We start from the raw sequence: 18,598 nt of genomic DNA, 5'->3' as shown, positions 1-18,598 counted from the left end.
CTGTCTTCAACACCAGAACTTTGTTTTCCTTGATTCAATTAATATCTAATAAGTCACTTTTCCCCATCTCACCAATCAAGCTAAGAATTTTTACCCTAAGAAAAATAGCTGTACTCTAAGATAACTGCTTCAAAATGAAAGGAAATATCTGAGATATAGAGACACAGATTTACCTGTGAGGCACACACTGGCTCCATCTAGTGTTTGCTTTATAATAAAATAATTACCTCATCAAATATTCTTTCTCCACACCTTTTTGGTAATTTGTTAAAGAAGCAGATTCTGCCACATAAACTACCTAGGCTGACAAGTGGCTGTCAGAAAAAAGTAATATGGCTCATAATTATTGTTTTTCATCTGTAGGGTGATCGCAACTGAAGAAGTCTTGATATAATATCACACGCAGTTATCTTCCTTGTTTCTCATTCACATAAGAACACTTTTCTTCCAGGTGCCAATGTTCCCAGCCAAAAGACTATTTCTGACTCCCTTATAGTCAGGTATGGCCATGAGACAAAGTAATGGCCAATAAGTTATAAGCAGATGTGTTGTGTATAGAACTTTTAAGAAAGGAGTAAATTCTGCTGAGAGAGATGTCCTATATCTTTTCCTCCCCTACTCCTCCCTGCTGTCTGAATGAAGGCTGAGGATAGAAGCTGAGGAAGAAGAAAGAAGAAGCTGGAGTCCCAGATAAATGTGAAGCCACTGTACCAATCTAAACTTCTTAGCTCAGCACTACTCTATGGGGGAGAAAGAAAATACATGTATCATTTAAACCAGTTGGTTTGATTTTCTGTAACAGGTTCAGCAAACTTTCTGAACCTAAAGTGCTACATATAAAATATTTTAAGCTTTGTGGGTCATACGGTCTCTGCTGCAACCACTCAACTCTGCCAATGTAGTGTGTAAGTAGCCATAAACAGTATTTAAATGAATGGGCATGGTCATGTTCCAGAGAAAGTTTATTCACAAAAACAGGTGGCAGGCAGATCTGGCATGTGGGCTGTAGCTTGTCAACCCTTGTTCTATAATATGTAACTAAACCTAAACCTAACTATACAGATAATACTCCCTAATCCCTTTAGCTATTGTTGCTAACCCCTGCCTTTCACTCACTGTTCAGTTATTTTCCCAAGAGGCTAAAAGACTGGCTTTCAGAACACCATGCAGTTTTTCAGACACTTCCCAATTTCAAATTCTAAAACTCTTCTTTGGGCCCCATGAAAGTCCTAGAGACAGAACTAGATGATATCTGAGTTGAAGCATTTCTCTTGGAGGCCAAGGGCTGATACCAGGAGCACCAAGGAATCTTTATCACAGCTCCACAAGAGTCTAGAGAGTGCCAGCTTCCACTAGTCACCTTTTCAATTAACAACATTTTTTGCTGACCATTTATGATGTACCTTGCACTGGAGGCAAAGTACACAAATAGGCCTTACAGTAAAGAAGGAAATCAGTCATTAAATAAACAATGTAAGTAAATACATACATGTATTTACAAATTGTGACAAGTGAAAAAGAATAGGTTGCTAGGAGAAAGAACACCAGGAAGGACCTAATTCTCTTAGAAGGATCAGGTAAGTTTATCTTTGAGGATTTAACATTTAACCCAAGATGAGAAGAGTGATAGGAATTTAACCCACCAAAGTTAGAAAAGGAAAGAACATACCAGGCAGAGGAACAATGGGCCCAGTAGCCCTGAGATGGGAAAGATTACACTTTATCTCCTCAATTCAAAATAAATTCAGCCCTATCCAGTGACACCATACAGGAAACATAATTTTGCAGTGATCATTTCCTCCATTTGAAGCATAACCCCTTATTCATTCAAATGCTTCTGGCCATCAGACAGGATGAACTCTCTAGCTTTCACACCCCTTTGCTGCAGAGGACTTCAAGTTGATAACGACACGCTAACGCTATGAAAAAAGCCACACTGGTTATGAGAATAACAAAACATCCATACATACAGCTGCCCATCCTTCCGGGTATAAAAGCTGACTGATTTGATGGTAGCCACGACCACCACCATGCAGAGAGTCACGGGGACAAAGAGCATGATCACATGTTTGGCGCCATATTTCAGTGTCAGTTCCTCATCATCTTCTTCCTCTTGTTCCACAATCTGCTGCGAGTTACCCTGGGGTTGTCCATTAGATATCGGCTCAGGGTTGCCAAGTCTCCTGCTGTGCTCCTGCCGTTCTCTATTGTCATTCTAAAAGCACAAGAGACAACTTTCAATAAACCAGACTCTCAGCAGAATCAATGTATTCTACATCAAAAACAGAACATGTTAACAATTAGATCTGGGATTAACAATACGTCCATCATTACTTGAGTTCTAAACACTTGAGGCAAGAAAGACCAAACATGCAGAAGTAAGTAGTTTAAAAGTATACATTATTTACCATTGTTCTCTGAAGGCACAGGTCCACCCCTTTACCCTGGTCTTGGCTCACTTCATTCTCTTCCTTTCTCAACCTAATACAATTCTACCCATCCTTTGAGGTGTGGTTTACATACTGATACCTGCATGAAACCTTCTTTATCTGCTGCAGCTGTAAGGAGAGTAATGTCACCTTTTCCAAATTCAGGGCTTGCTTGTTCGCTCTGTTCTCTCTGCTTTCACCATCTTGCAATGTGAGACACCTGAGACACCGTCATCACCACCAGATGGACTTTGGACTTCCCAGCCTCAGAAACTGTTTCAGGTCGGCATAAAAGAAGATTCCTGGGAGCGCCCGAGCTGTGCCACGGGACCGAGCAAGCAGCCCGAGGCGGCGGGAACCGAGAACGGGGAAGGCGACAAACCCGAGGCAGAGAGTGAGCGCCCGACCTAGCACAGCCCTGTGAGTGACCCCAGGCCCGGCCCTGCTCGGGGGGCTGACGCCCACCCGGCTTCCGCCTGCATCACCGGGCCACTCACCGCCCCGGGGCTGCCTCCATTTTCTCAGGTGGTGGCAGCTCCGGCCCGGCTCGGCTCCTCACTGAGCCTTCCCACTTGCTTGCCCTGGCGCGGGGCTTCCCGGGGCGGAGACTCGACAGAAACCACACACCCTGTGGGGTTGCCACTGCACGATCCAACAGCCTGGGCCAGAGCACACGGAACAGGGAGAAGTCCTGCACGGGAAGTGAAAGCTCAACAGAGATCACACACCCTGTGGTACGTGATCCACCAGCCCAGCAGAGTCCAAGCTGACCAGAAAGGTGGCTCCCCAGAGAAGCCCAAGACCCGAGGCAACCACACACACAAGACACTAGAGGCCAACTGAGCAGTCACGGAGGGAGCCATACGAAATTGGCAACCACAGCAACATCCTAGTTAGTCATTAGTCTCAAACCGGTGGACTGTGAAACCCCCTGCCACAATGAATAAACACCAAAAAAAAGATACCAGAAATACAAAAACTCAAGAAAGTACACCACCAAAAGTTAATAAATCTCAAACTCTAGATCCTATAGAACAAGAAGCCCTTGAAATGACTGACAAGGAATTTCGAGCGATAATTCTAAGGAAACTGAATGAGATACAAGAAAACTCAGACATCATGATGAAATGAGGAAAAGTATACAGGATCTGAAAGAGGAAATGTACAAGGAAATCAATGTCCTGAAAAAAAATGTAGCAGAACTTGCTGAACTGAAGAAGTTATTCAGCGAAATAAAAAACACAACGGAGAGTTTAACCAGCAGGCTTGTCGAAGTTGAAGAGAGAACCTCTGAACTTGAAGATGGGCTGTTTGAAATAACACAAGCAGACAAAAAGAAAGAAAAAAGAATCAAGGACATTGAAGAAAATCTGAGAGGGATATCAGACAACCTTAAGCGCTCAAATATCCGAGTCATGGGTATTCCAGAAGGGGAGGAAAATGGAGATTCCATTGAAAACATATTCAACAAAATAGTGGCAGAAAACTTCCCAGGTATAGGAAAAATCACAGATCTTCAGATCTAGGAAGCTCAACGATCTCCAAACGTATTCAACCCAAAAAGGCCTTCTCCAAGACATGTTATAGTCAAATTGGCAAAACTCAGAGACAAACAGAGAATCTTAAAAGCTGCAAGAGAGAAGCGTCAAATCACCTATAAGGGAGCCCCAATCAGGCTAACATCAGACTTTTCATCACAAACCCTAAAAGCTAGAAAGGAATGGAATGATATATTCAAAATAATAAAAGACAAAGATTGCCAGCCTAGAATACTCTACCCTGCAAGGCTATCCTTCCAAAATGAAGGGCAAATAGTATATTTCTCAGACAAACAAAAACTGCGGGAGTTCACTACCACACGACCACCCTTACAAGAAATCCTCAAGGGAGTACTGGGTTTGGTTCCTGAAAAATAGCTACCACTGCCATAAAAACCCAAGAAAAATCAAAACCCACTAGTATAATAAAAATGGCATTCATGAAGAGAAAACAAACAAACAAAAATGCTATCTACAACCTAAGGAACCAACAAACACAGAAACCAAACAGTAAATCAGAAAGCAAGGAACAAAAGACACCTAAGACAACCAAACAACCAATAAAATGCTAGGAATAAATCAACACCTTTCAATAACAACTCTTAATGTAAAAGGCTTAAATTCCCCAATCAAAAGACACAGACTGGCTGACTGGATCAAAAAGGAGGACCCAACTTTATGCTGCCTACAAGAGACCCACCTCACCCATAAAGATTCACACAGACTAAGAGTGAAAGGATGGAAAAAGATTTACCATGCAAACAGAAAAGAAAAACGAGCTGGAGTAGCTATTCTTATATCGGACAAAATAGACTTTAAACCAAAAACCATAAAAAGAGACAACGAGGGACACTACTTAATAATAAAAGGACTGATCCATCAAGAAGACATAACAACCATAAATATGTACGCACCCATTGTTGGAGCAGCCAGATTTATAAAACAAACTCTATTAGACCTAAAGAAGGAAATAGACACTAATACCATAATAGCAGGGGACCTGAACACACCACTGTCAATATTAGACAGATCATCTAGGCAAAGAATCAGTAGAGAAACACAAGATCTCAACAAGACTCTAGACCAATTGGAATTGGCAGATATCTACAGAACATTCCACCCAACAACCTCAGAATATTCATTCTTCTCATCAGCACATGGATCATTCTCCAGGATAGATCACATATTAGGTCACAAATCAAGTCTCAATAAATTCAAAAAAATTGGAATTATCCCATGTATCTTCTCAGACCACAGTGGATTAAAACTAGAAATTAATAACAAACAAAACTCTGGAAACTATACAAACACATGGAAATTAAACAACATTCTACTTAATGACATATGGGTCCAAGAAGAAATCAAGCAGGAAATCAAAAAATTTCTTGAAACTAATGAAAACAATGATACATCATACCAAAACCTGTGGAATACTGCAAAAGCAGTATTGAGGGGGAAATTTATTGCATTAAACGCTCACTTCAGAAGAATGGAAAGATGGCAAGTGAACAACCTAACACTTCACCTTAAAGAACTAGAAAAACAAGAACAATACAAACCTAAAGTTAGCAGACGGAAAGAAATCATTAAGATCAGAGCAGAACTGAATGAAATTGAAAACCAAAAAACAATTCAAAAGATCAACGAATCAAAAAGTTGGTTTTTTGAAAAGATAAATAAAATTGACAAACCATTAGCATGGCTAACAAAAAAAAGAAGAGAGAAGACTCAAATAACAAAAATTAGAAATGAAAAAGGCGATATTACAACTGATTCATCTGAAATACAAGGAATCATTCGAGACTACTATAAACAACTATACGCCAACAAATTTGAAAATCTGGAGGAAATGGATACATTTCTGGACACACACAAGCTCCCAAAACTGAACCATGAAGACGTAGAAAATTTGAACAGACCAATAACAATAAAGGAGATTGAAGCTGTTATCAGAAGGCTCCCAACAAAGAAAAACCCAGGACCAGATGGATTCACAGCAGAATTTTACCAAACATTCAAAGAGGAATTGACACCGATTCTTTACAAACTATTCCAAAAGATTGAAACGGACGCAAATCTCCCAAACTCATTCTATGAAGCAAACATCATCCTGATACCAAAACCAGGTAAAGATATAACCAAAAAAGAAAACTACAGGCCGATATCCTTGATGAATATAGATGCAAAAATCCTCACTAAAATACTAGCAAACAGAATACAGCAACACATACCTAAAATTATTCACCACGATCAAGTGGGATTCATCCCAGGGATGCAAGGTTGGTTCAACATATGCAAATCAATAAATGTGATACACCATATTAATAAAGTCAAACACAAGGACCATATGATCATCTCTATAGATGCTGAAAAAGCATTTGATAAAATTCAGCACTCATTCATGATAAAGACCCTCTGTAAGTTAGGTATAGAGGGAAAGTATCTCAACATAATTAAAGCCATACATGCCAAACCTACTGCCAATATCATCCTGAATGGGGAAAAGCTGAAAGCTTTTTCTTTAAGAACAGGAACTAGACAAGGATGCCCACTCTCACCACTCCTATTCAACATAGTGTTGGAAGTACTAGCCAGAGCAATCAGAGAAGAGAAGGAAATAAAGGGCAGCCAGATTGGAAAAGATGAAGTCAAACTGTCCCTGTTTGCAGATGACATGATCCTATATATCGAACAGCCTAAAACCTCTACAAAAAAACTCTTGGAATTGATAAATGATTTCAGCACAGTTGCAGGATACAAAATCAACACACAAAAATCAGTAGCATTTCTTTTCTCCAATAGTCAACATGCAGAACGAGAAATCAAGAAAGCCTGCCCATTTACAATAGCCACCAAAAAATAAAATACTTAGGAACTGAGTTAACCAAGGAGGTGAAAAATCTCTATAATGAGAACTACAAACCACTGCTGAGAGAAATTAGAGAGGATACAAGAAGATGGAAAGATATCCCATGCTCTTGGATTGGAAGAATCAACATAGTGAAAATGTCCATACTACCCAAAGTGATATACAAATTCAATGCAATCCCCATCAAAATTCCAAAGACATTTTTCTCAGCAATGGAAAAAACTATCCAGACATTTATATGGAACAATAAAAGACCACGCATAGCCAAAGCAATGCTGAGCAAAAAAAATAAAGCTGGAGGCATAACACTACCTGACTTTAAGCTATACTACAAAGCTATAATAACCAAAACAGTATAGTACTAGCATAAAAACAGACAGACTGATCAATGGAATAGAATAGAGAATCCAGAAATCAACCCACACACTTACTGCCATCTGATCTTTGACAAAGGCACCAAGCCTATTCACTGGGGAAGGGACTGCCTCTTCAGCAAATGGTGCTGGGAGAACTGGATATCCATATGCAGGAGAATGAAACTAGATCCATACCTCTCACCATATACTAAAATCAACTCAAAATGGATTAAGGATTTAAATATACACCCTGAAACAATAAAACTTCTTAAAGAAAACATAGGAGAAACACTTCAGGAAATAGGACTGGACAGAGACTTCATGAATACGACCCCAAAAGCACAGGCAACCAAAGGAAAAATAAACAAATGGGATTATATCAAACTAAAAAGCTTCTGCACAGCAAAAGAAACAATTAACAGAGTTAAAAGACAACCAACAGAGTGGGAGAAAATATTTGCAAAATATACATCTGACAAAGGATTAATATCCAGAATATATAAGGAACTCAAACAACTTTACAAGAAAAAAACAAGCAACGCAATTAAAAAATGGGCAAAAGAGCTAAGTAGGCATTTCTCTAAGGAAGATATACAAATGGCCAACAGAAATATGAAAAAATGCTCAACATCACTCAGCATCCGGGAAATGCAAATCAAAACTACACTGAGATACCATCTCACCCCAGTGAGGATGGCTAAAATCCAAAAGACTCTGAACGATAAATGCTGGCGAGGTTGCGGAGAAAAAGGAACTCTCATACATTGTTGGTGGGACTGCAAAATGGTGCAGCCTCTATGGAAAATGGTATGGAGGTTCCTCAAACAATTGCAGATAGATCTACCATATGACCCAGCTATCCCACTGCTGGGAATATACCCAGAGGAATGGAAATCATCAAGTCGAAGGTATACCTGTTCCCCAATGTTCATCGCAGCACTCTTTACAATAGCCAAGAGTTGGAACCAGCCCAAATGTCCATCATCAGATGATTGGATATGGAAAATGTGGTACATCTACACAATGGAATACTACTCAGCTATAAAAACGAATGAAATACTGCTATTTGCAACAACATGGATGGACCTTGAGAGAATTATATTAAGTGAAACAAGTCAGGCACAGAAAGAGAAATACCGCATTTTCTCACTTATTGGTGGGAGCTAAAAATTAATATATAATTCACACACACACACACACACACACACAAAACAAAAAACAAAAAACCCGGGGGAGGGGGAAGAAGATATAACAACCACAATTACTTGAAGTTGATACGACAAGCAAACAGAAAGGACATTGTTGGGGGGGAGGGGGGGAGGGAGGAGGGAGGTAGGTTTTGGTGATGGGCAACAATAATCAGCCACAATGTATATCGACAAAATAAAAAAAATAAAAAATAAAAAAAAACAAATTCAGGAAGTGCTTCCTACCTGTGGTTTCATACTAGTTATGCAAGAAACTCTTACTTTCATTATTAGTAAGACTTTAAAATCCTTGTAGTGATGTTCAAGGGATTTCTCTGTATTATTTCTTGTAATTGCACATAAAGCTGCAATTATCTCAAAAAATTATTTAATTAAAAATCCTCACAGAGAGAAAGAAGGCCTTAAAAAATTCTGATGGCCCATCTCCCTACCTTCCCCGCTCCCACCAAGCCCAGTATACAGTAAGAGAATAATAAATACTTGATGAATAACTGAATGAAATTAGAACCTTTCTTGGATTCTACTTTTCTCAGAACCTTAAGTCAGACACTATTTTGTTATTTTTATCCTTATCATGGGTTTATCTTTTCCTGTTCTTCAAGTTTAACTTCTTTTTTAGTATCACTGTTCACCTTAAAACTGGGTTTTTGTAAAGGGTAGAATGAATAACAAGAGCAATAACAGCAATACTAAAAATAATAGGTGACAGAAAAAAAAAGAGGCACTCTTTCTCACACGTGAGCAAACAGAATAGGAGACAAAAGTAGATTGATAGTCACTGTTGCTGGTAAAATAAAATTAGCTGATTAAGCTAGGATTCTCATAAGAAGATCATTTGAGAACAAGTCACTCTTATACCTCATTTTTGATTGCAGAGTATAACAATATTATATACAGTATTACTGTTATTCATTAAAAATACATTGCACATTTACTAATAGCTTAAAGTGATTGCACTGTACCATGGACTGTGATACATGCTTTACACTTAATTCTCACAGTCTTCCCATCATCACCACTATACAGGTGAGGAAGAAGTCACAGTTACTAAGTGTTACAGAGAGGGTTTGAACCCGGGTTGGCCTGACCCCAGAAATCAAGTTTTTAACCATCTCTTAATATGCACAAGGCAATATTGGAGCTCTACAGACTCATTGTGGGCTGAGGAGTTTCTTTTATTTCACTTTCAATATATCACCCCAAAAGGAGTTATCAAAATTCTATTATCTTCTAGGTACTGTGCTGTGGCAATACTGAAATTAATAAGATCTAGACCTTGTCCATAACAAGTTCATAACTTAGTTTTAGAAACAGGTTGTAAAGAACTTTGTTTGCCATGCCAAGGACTTTAGATTTTACCCTGTAAGAAACAGAAAAGTCTAAAATTTCTCAGGGTTGAGGAAGTGACACAGACTATGTTTCATTTTTAAGAGACTTGATTGAGTGGCAATGAAAAATAGGATATACGTGAGAAAGACATTTCAGAAATTGAACTGACAGGGCTTTGTTGCAAACTACACGTGAATGAAAAGGAAGTAAACAAGGATGATTCTTGAGGTTTCTGACATGAGGGACTAAGTAGGTGGTAATGACATTGATAGAGATATGGGAATGCAAGAAGAGAGGAAAAATATTTTAGTTAGAGATATAGGTGAATTTGAAGTACCTGCAGCCAGGCAGGAAAATCCAAAGGCAATAACTAATAGGAAATTCAAGCTCAAAAGACAGTTGGAAGAAGTCATTAGTCTGTATAGCTACAGAAATGGATGAAATCTCAGGGAGAGAGTATGGACAGAAAATAGAAACAGTATGGATTTGTTGATCATTAATGTAATGTAAACAGCTGTGGAAGGAAAAATACAGAGTGAGAAGATGACCAAGGAGAGAAGTATGAACAACCCCCAAGCTTAAGCAGCAGGTGATGGGAGAAAAATCACCAAAAGAGATTAACAGAAGAATAGGAGGAAGAAAACCCAGAAATCAATGTAACACAGAAGCCAAAAGAGGAGCACAATTCTAGGAGGTGTCATCAACAGTTAGGCAGGACGAGATGAAAAGCCGTTGAATTTTGCAATGGGAAGTTCACCAAGGTTTTTACAAAAGTAAAACAGTGAAGAGGGAAGTCAGATAACAAATCATAATGGACTAGGAATTGAATGGAAATTGAGAAAGTAAAGTCAATCATTCTTTGAAGAAAAAAAAAAGTCTGACAATAGAGAGGGATTCAAACTTGAAACAGTTATTTCAGAGCTGTAAGAGATTTGAGCCTACGTCAAAGGTCAGTTAAGAGAAAGAGATTAAACATATAAAACGGGGATGATAACTAATGGAAGAGGGTAGGGGAAATAATAGGGGAACAAAAAAGAGAGTCCCTCTCCCTCAGTCAGGAGTTCAGGAAGTAACTCTTTGACCTCACAGAAGATATTTATGAAGACCTAAACTCTATGAGGAGTGGAAAGGAAATTATCCCGAAGCATAAAAGGCAGAAATATATACACCACCCGCCAAAAAAGATAGTTTTTGCTGAACATAAGTCATCGGAGTGGCTAAAATCCCGTAGATGGAAACGATTATGAGGAAGGTGAGGTCTGGAGGACAGGGACATAGTGTGATAAATAGCTATCTTTATATAGTATTTGATAATTTACAAAAAACTGTCACATTATCTCATTTATTCTTTTCCAAACTTGAGAGGTTTTGGTAGATGAGCACACAAGCAATTTGTCCAAAATCTCACAACCAAAAAACAGCAGAGGCAGGCATTAAATTCAAGTCTCTTGCTTCAAAACCTGTGTTCTTTCTATGGCACCACAGCTGTCCTACTGAGCTATGTGAACAGTTTAATCAGGTAAGTGTAGCACGAAACAGGCAATCATACAGGTGATCACACGCTCATTCATCATACTCAACTGGATGTTCTGGTTTATAAAGAACATTAGGCTACCCTGCCCCTGAGGTTGATAATGGGATATGTTCACTGTAGCATTATTCACTACAGCCAAGAGGTAGAAGTAACCCAAATGTCCACTGACAGACAAATGGATAAAGAAAACATGGAGGGCTGTCCAGTTAGCTTAACTAGTTAGAGCACAGCCTCATAACCCCAAGGTCACGGGTTTGGATCCCTGTACTAGCCAGCCACAAAAACAAAACAAACAAAACACAAAAAAACATGGTATATACATATGACAGAATATTACTCAGCCTTAAAAAACAAGGAAATTCTGTTGCCCGATACAATGTGGATGAACCTTAATGACATTATGACAAGTGAAATAAGAAAGTCACAAAAAGACAAATACTGTATGATTCCACTTATATGAGGTACCTAAAGTAGTAAAATTCATAGAAACAGAAAGTAAGTACAATTATGATTGCCAAGAGCTGGGGGAAGGGAGAAATAAAGAGGTGTTCAGGGAGTACAGAGTTTCAGTTTTTGCAAGTTGAAAAAGTTCTAGAAATCTGTTACACAACAATGTGAATATAGTTAATGGTACAGAACTGCACACTTAAAAATGGGTAAGATGGGAAATTTTATGTGTTTACTACAATTTAAATTCTTTTTTTAGTTAAAAAAAAAGATAAAATAAATGTAGACACATACTGTGTTCACAGATTAGAAGATTCAAATTGTTAAGATGTCAATTCTACCAACCCTCCTTCCCCAAACTGATCTACAGATTCAACACTATCTTTTTTTTTTTTTTTTGGCAGCTGGCTGGTAAGGGGATCTGAACCCTTGACCTCGGTGTTATAACACCACACTCCAACCAACTGAGCTAACCAGCCAGCCCATTAGTGCAATCTTAATCAAAGTCCTAGCAGGCTTTTTTGTAGAAATGTTTAGAACCTAGAATACCAAAAACAAGCTGGAAAAAAAAAAAAAAAAAAAAAGACAAAGTTAAAGAATTAATATCACTTACTTCAAGACTTATTATACAGTTATGGTAAATCAAGAAAATGTCTATCTTTGTACTGGCACAAAGATAGACAAGTAAGCAAATAGAACAGAACAGAGAGCTCAGAAACAGACTAACACATATATGGACAACTGATTTTTGCCAAAGGTGCAAAGGCATTTCAGTGAAGATAGTCTTATTTAAAAAATGGTGCTAAAACAATTAAATAGTCATATGCAGAAAAATGAACTTTGATCCATACCTTGTACCACATACAAAAATCGTCCTAAACTGGATCATAGACCTTAATGTAAAACATAAAACTATAAAGCTCTCATATGAAAATGAAGGTGAGGCTGACCAGTTAGCTCACTTGGTTAAAGCATGGTACTGATAACACCAAGGTCAAGGGTTCATATCCCCTTATCAGCCAGCTGCAGGAAAAAAAAAAAAAAAGAAAAAGAAAAGAAAATGTAGGAAAAAACTTGAGAACTTAGGTTAGACTAAGAATTCTTATATATGACACCAAAAACACAATCCATAAAAGACAAACTGATAAAAGACTGCACCAATATCTAAAGTTTCTGCTCTTCGAAAAATGTTGTTAATAAAAAGACAAGCCACAGACTGGGAGAAAATATTTGCAAAGCATACATATTATAGAAGACTTGTATCCAGAATATATAAAGAACTCTCAAAATTCAACAATATGAAAACAATTTAAAAATGGGCAAAAGATCTGAACAAACACTTCACCAAAGAAGATATCAGGATGACAAATAAGCATATGAAAAGATACTTGACATAATTACTCATTAGAGAAGTGCAAATTAAAACCACAATGACATACTACTACATACTTTCTAAAAGTGCTAAAAAAATTAGAAAGACTGACCATATCAAGTGCTAACAAGGATGTGGAGGAACTGGAACTCTCACACACTGCAAAGAATGTAAAAAATATACAACCAATTTGGAAAACTGGTAGTATATTAAAAAGTTAAATATACACTTACCATACTGGATCATATTCTACTCCCAGGTATTTGCCCAGGATAAATGAAAGCATATGTCCATACAAAGATTTGTACGTGAATATACACAGCAGCCTTATTTGTAATACCGCAAAAAATGGAAACAACTCAAATATCCATCAAGTGAATGGATCAAAAAACTGTGGTATATGGGACTGGCCCATGGCTCACTTGGGAGAGTGTGGTGCTGATAACACCAAGGCTGCAGGTTCGGATCCCATACAGGGATGGCCGGTTAGCTCAATGGGTGAGCATGGTGCTGACAACACCAGGTCAAAGGTTAAGATCCCCTTTCCAGTCATCTTTTTTAAGAAAAAATAAAAACAAAAAAAATGTGGTATATCCATACAATGGAAATCAACTCAGCAATAAAAAGGAACAAACTATTAATACATGTTATAACACTGATGAATCTCAAAATAATTATGCTGAATGAAAGAAGACACACAAAAGAGTCTATATTATTCTATTTACATAAAATTCTAGGAAATGAAAACTATAGTGACAAAAATTTGGTTGTGGTTGCCTGGAGATGGGGTGAAGTTGGGAAGGGGCAGGAGGGAGAGGTTACAAAGGAGCATAAAGAAACTTTCGGGGGTAATGGATATGTTTGTTCATTACCTTGACTGTGATGCTGATTTCAAGAGTATACATGTATGTCAAAACTTATCAAATTGTATACTTTCAAATATGTATATTTACTGTATGTCAAGTATACCACAATAAAGCTGTTTAAAAAAATAAAGTGTCCTTCTCAAAGGGGTGTGTGATTTGAAAACTGTCAAAAGAGAGGAAGATGATATTAGAAATACAAAGGGATTTCCAAAATAAAAAATCTTGGTAGCTAAATACTAGAACAATGACTTAGGCATAACATTATTTTTAAGGCTAGTTAAAAAAACTCTTTTGGTTATAAAAAAAAGTTCAAACAAACACTGTTGGAAATGAATAATGAAGCCCCATGTGTAATTTACTTAACTTCAATAATTATCAGCTCATGGCTAATCTTGTTTCATTTATCCCCCCACTCACTTTGTCTCTCCAGTATTATTTTGAGACAGATCTCATATATTAATTCCTTCATAAATATTTTAGTATATACTTCTAAAAGATAAGAACTTAAAGTCTTGTGTGTGTGTGTGTGGCTTGACAGCTCATTTCTTTTGTTCAAAATATTTTTCAAAGCAGTTTTAGGTTCATGGCAAAATTGAGCAGAAAGGACAGATTTCCCAGATACCCCCTACCCCCATTCCTCACAGCCTCTCCCACTATCAACATCACACACCAGAGTGGTACATTTGTTATAGGCAATGAACCTATATCATTAACACCCAAAGTCCACAGTTTATGTTAAGGCTCACACTATTGGTGTATGTTCTATATGTCTGGACAAATTAGTATAATGACATGTATCCACCACTACAGTATCATACAGAATAGTTTCACTGCCCTAAAAATCCTCTGTGCTCTGCCTATTTATCACTTCCTCCCTCCCTCCTAACCACTGATCAATCACTGATCTTTAAACTGTCGCCATACTTTGCCATTAAAGGCTACTGGCAGCTGGCCAATATTGATACAGGAATCCAAACCCTTGACCTTAGTGTTGTAACACCACACTGTGCCCAACTGAGCTACCCAGCCAGCCCTAAAGGCTATTTTTAAGGTTAAGAAAAACCAAAGTTGTAGCCATTATAAATGATTTCATTTCAGTGGCAAAGGAAAGGATTACTCACTATATAAATGTTGTAAGTTTCAGGGAGGGTGGGGTCCTATGGGAAGTGGTGAATATGTGGGAAGTGAGTTCCTATGAAGTCAGATTCCTCAGAGTTCCTGCATCATTAAGTCAGGGGCTTCATTTTAATTCTTTCTGCCTTCTCCTTGCTTTAGAATATGATGCAAGTACAGATCCAGCCACCCAAGACCTGCGGAACCCTCAACTAGGGAGGTTATTTCTCAATCAGCAAAAATTGTGGAGGTACTTTTAATACAGTTTAGTACCTGCCCGGTTCTTTTGTATTTTTGTTTTTACCTCGTTATCTGCCTTTTTTTTTAGTGCTTATTTCTGTAATTAAAAGAAATGTTATAAACAAAGTTTATAACATAGAAAGTAAGTGTCCTCCCTAATCTCCTGTCTGGCCCACAATATGAATATGGCAAGCATGGCGATATAATTTTAGATTTTTTTTTAAAACCATGTTCTGCAACTTGTTTTTATCACTTAATAATATATCTCATACCTTCTATGCTAGACATATAAATATACCGCAATCTTAAATATAATGGCAGCACAGTAATAATAATGATATAATGGGTTAGCAGTTTGGCTCAGTTGGTTAGAGCATGGTGGTGTAACACCAAGGGTTCGGATCCCTATACCAGCCAACTGACAAAAAAAACCCACAAAATATGACATAATGATCAAAAGTGCTAATACTCATTGAACAAGTATGTGCTAGATACTATTCTAAGCACTTCAGATGGCTTATCTCATTTAATCTTAATAAAACTCTAAGTTTATCATTATAAACTTCATTTAACTGAAGAAATTGAAGCTTAGAGAGGCCAGATAATTTGCCAAAGATCATAGAGCTAAGAAGTCCTACAGCAGAGATTTGAATTAAGACAGTTTAGTCAAGAGACCCTATTATTATCTTATCCACTACTTTACACTACTTACTGGGTAAACCATAAGTAACTAATGCCCCAATGATAAAGACTGAGATTATCTCCAAATTCTCACTGTTACAAATAATGCTTCAATAAAAATTCTTGTCTATATTTTTTGGCACTCTTGTGGTAATATTTTTATAGGATAAATTTCTAGAAGTAGAAATGGTAGGTGAAAAGGTATGTGCATTTTTAGATTTAATTGCTAAATTATCTCCAAAAGGCATGTGTATTTGTCAATTCAATTGATGACTTGCTTCCGAATAAATACTAACTCCCATGAACAGCATATCAGAATGCCTATTTCCCCATACCATTATCAGTAGGAATGGGTATCAATCTTTGCTCACCAATAAGTGAAAAGAAAAAGTTTTTAATTTTTGTCTCTGATTAGTAAGGTTGATCAACTAGGCTTTTCATATATTTATTGACATTTATATTTCTTCTTCCATATACATTGCTTGTATCCTTTGCTACCGTTTCTACTGAGTTATGTTCCTTTTGACTTCATAAAAATTCTGTGCACATTGGAATACATCTGTCATTATGTATTGCTAGCTTTTCCCCTAGTTTGTTTATTGGACGTTCATGGCAATTTTTGCTACGCTTAAGTTTATAATTTTGTATAACTGAATATGAACTTCGATGATTTTATAAGGAAAACAAAAACTTATTTTTACAACATCACAAATTCTAATGTTTTTCAACACATACACATGTACAAGGGTACTTCAGAAAGTTTGTGGAAAAAACAGAATTAAAACAAATCTTTCCAAGAACTTTCTGAAGACCCTTCATATGCCTAGTTATAATGAATGTTCATGAATGTTGTATTCTACTTTTTGTTTTTTGTTTTTTTTCTTGTGGGCAGCTGGCCAGTACAGGGATCTGAACCTGTATTCTAGTTTTTTCACTTAATATTTCATGCATACAGTCCCTTGTAATAATAATCAACATGCCCCCAAAGTTACAATGTATTCCCTTGTTGATATTTTTATAGTCTGAATAATTTACTCACAATAAATATTTATAAGAAAAAGTATCAATCCTATAAGACTTTATGGATATTGTTTGGATTTCTACAATTAGAAATATGGGGCTCCCAAGCCTGCACTGCAGGATAGAACTAGAAGAGTAGCTTAACCAAAGAACTGGCAAGTTAAGTTCAAAACTTGAAAACATTTATTAATGATAGGCAATATGTTTCCAACAATGTGCAGAATTCCATCCGGCACCTGCCCAAGCTTTGCGATTCCCTAGAGTTAGAGGTTTAATCATTACCCTAATGCCAGGGACGGCTGTCATTTCCCTGAACAGTTGACGTAAGTCATTAGAGATAATATTTGACATTTATAGGGCTGTTGTGTTAGGCTCAAGCCTAGACTAGTTTCCTAAAATTATTCAGATCTGTGCCTAAGATTTTCAATTTACTCTCACGTAAAAGCTAGCATGTTCTTTTGGAGGTCACTGATATTTTAAGTTCTTTTTCTCCTTATTATACTTGGACATAATTGGGAAAACAGATTCATTACTATGAACAGCATAATAACATGGTCAAATGCTGATTTGGGCTGGCCAGTTAGCTCAGTAGGTTAGAGTGTGGTGCTGATAACACCAAGGCTCAAAGTTCATACCCTGTACCCACCAGCTGCCAAAAATAGAAGGCTTATCAGGCCTGTGGATCCAATTCAGTTAAGATCACCCCTTTATTTTTTTTCCTCAAGTTCCCAAGTACTCGAACACCATTTCAAATAGCTTACAGATTTGCTTTGTTTGATTTCATGTATTTCTCAAACTCAAAAAAGTGACCCACCATCATTCAGAAAACGAGTCTAGTTTTATCATTCTATGATTTGCTACAACTTACTAAGGTTCTTTGCATTTAATGCTTTTGTGTTTTTATTTTTTAACTGGTGGCTGGCTGGTAAGGGGTTCTGAACCCTTGACCTTCGTGTTATCAGCACTACTCTCTACCACTGAGCTAAACAGCCAGCCCTAATGTTTTGAATTCTGAAATGATATTGCAGATGACCTTCATTTATAAAGACAGACACATTTTAATGTTATAAATTTAGCAGCTGAACGTAGCAGACTTACATAAATGTTCTTCAGCAACTGCTTTTACATGGAGAATTATTATTGGTCTTTCAATGATTATTATTTTAAGGTTTCTTTTTTAGTTAACAAATGACTGGTCGTTTTCTATTCTAAATCAAAAAGGCTGCTGACAATTTATTTCATTAAAGACTAGAAAATGTGGGTCAGAATAAACTAATATGAATAAAAATATCAAGTATTCAATTAATAAATCTAGCTATTTTTCTCTAATGTCACTTTCCCTTTATTTCTTTTTTTTTTTTTTTTCTTTTTCGTGACCGGCACTCAGCCAGTGAGTGTACCGGCCATTCCTATATAGGATCCGAACCCGCGGCCACTGGGAGCGTTGCCGCGCTCCCAGCGCAGCACCCTCCCGAGTGCGCCACAGGCTCGGCCCTCCCTTTATTTCTTTACTCAAATACCATTGTTCTCAAACTATAGTCCCTGGACCAGAACCACTGGCAAGACCTGGGAGTTGATCAGAAATGCAAATTCTCT

General features: G+C 37.4%; 1 protein-coding gene across 3 annotated transcripts in view; it reads right to left on the bottom strand.

Moving 5' to 3' along the window:
• PSEN1 (presenilin 1) overlaps positions 1-18,598 on the bottom strand; it is a 72,518-nt gene that overhangs the window by 39,682 nt on the left and 14,238 nt on the right. For all 3 annotated transcript variants that reach the window (XM_063089325.1, XM_063089327.1, XM_063089326.1), the window contains one exon: positions 1,971-2,215. In XM_063089325.1, the coding sequence (XP_062945395.1) occupies positions 1,971-2,215 (245 nt within the window). The remainder of the gene's footprint in view (positions 1-1,970; positions 2,216-18,598) is intronic.

Source organism: Cynocephalus volans, chromosome 3 (assembly GCF_027409185.1).
Source record: "Cynocephalus volans isolate mCynVol1 chromosome 3, mCynVol1.pri, whole genome shotgun sequence".
Classification (NCBI taxonomy): domain Eukaryota; kingdom Metazoa; phylum Chordata; class Mammalia; order Dermoptera; family Cynocephalidae; genus Cynocephalus; species Cynocephalus volans.
Note: the sequence above shows the minus strand (reverse complement) of the source record. Positions and strands in the feature narration are given on the sequence as shown.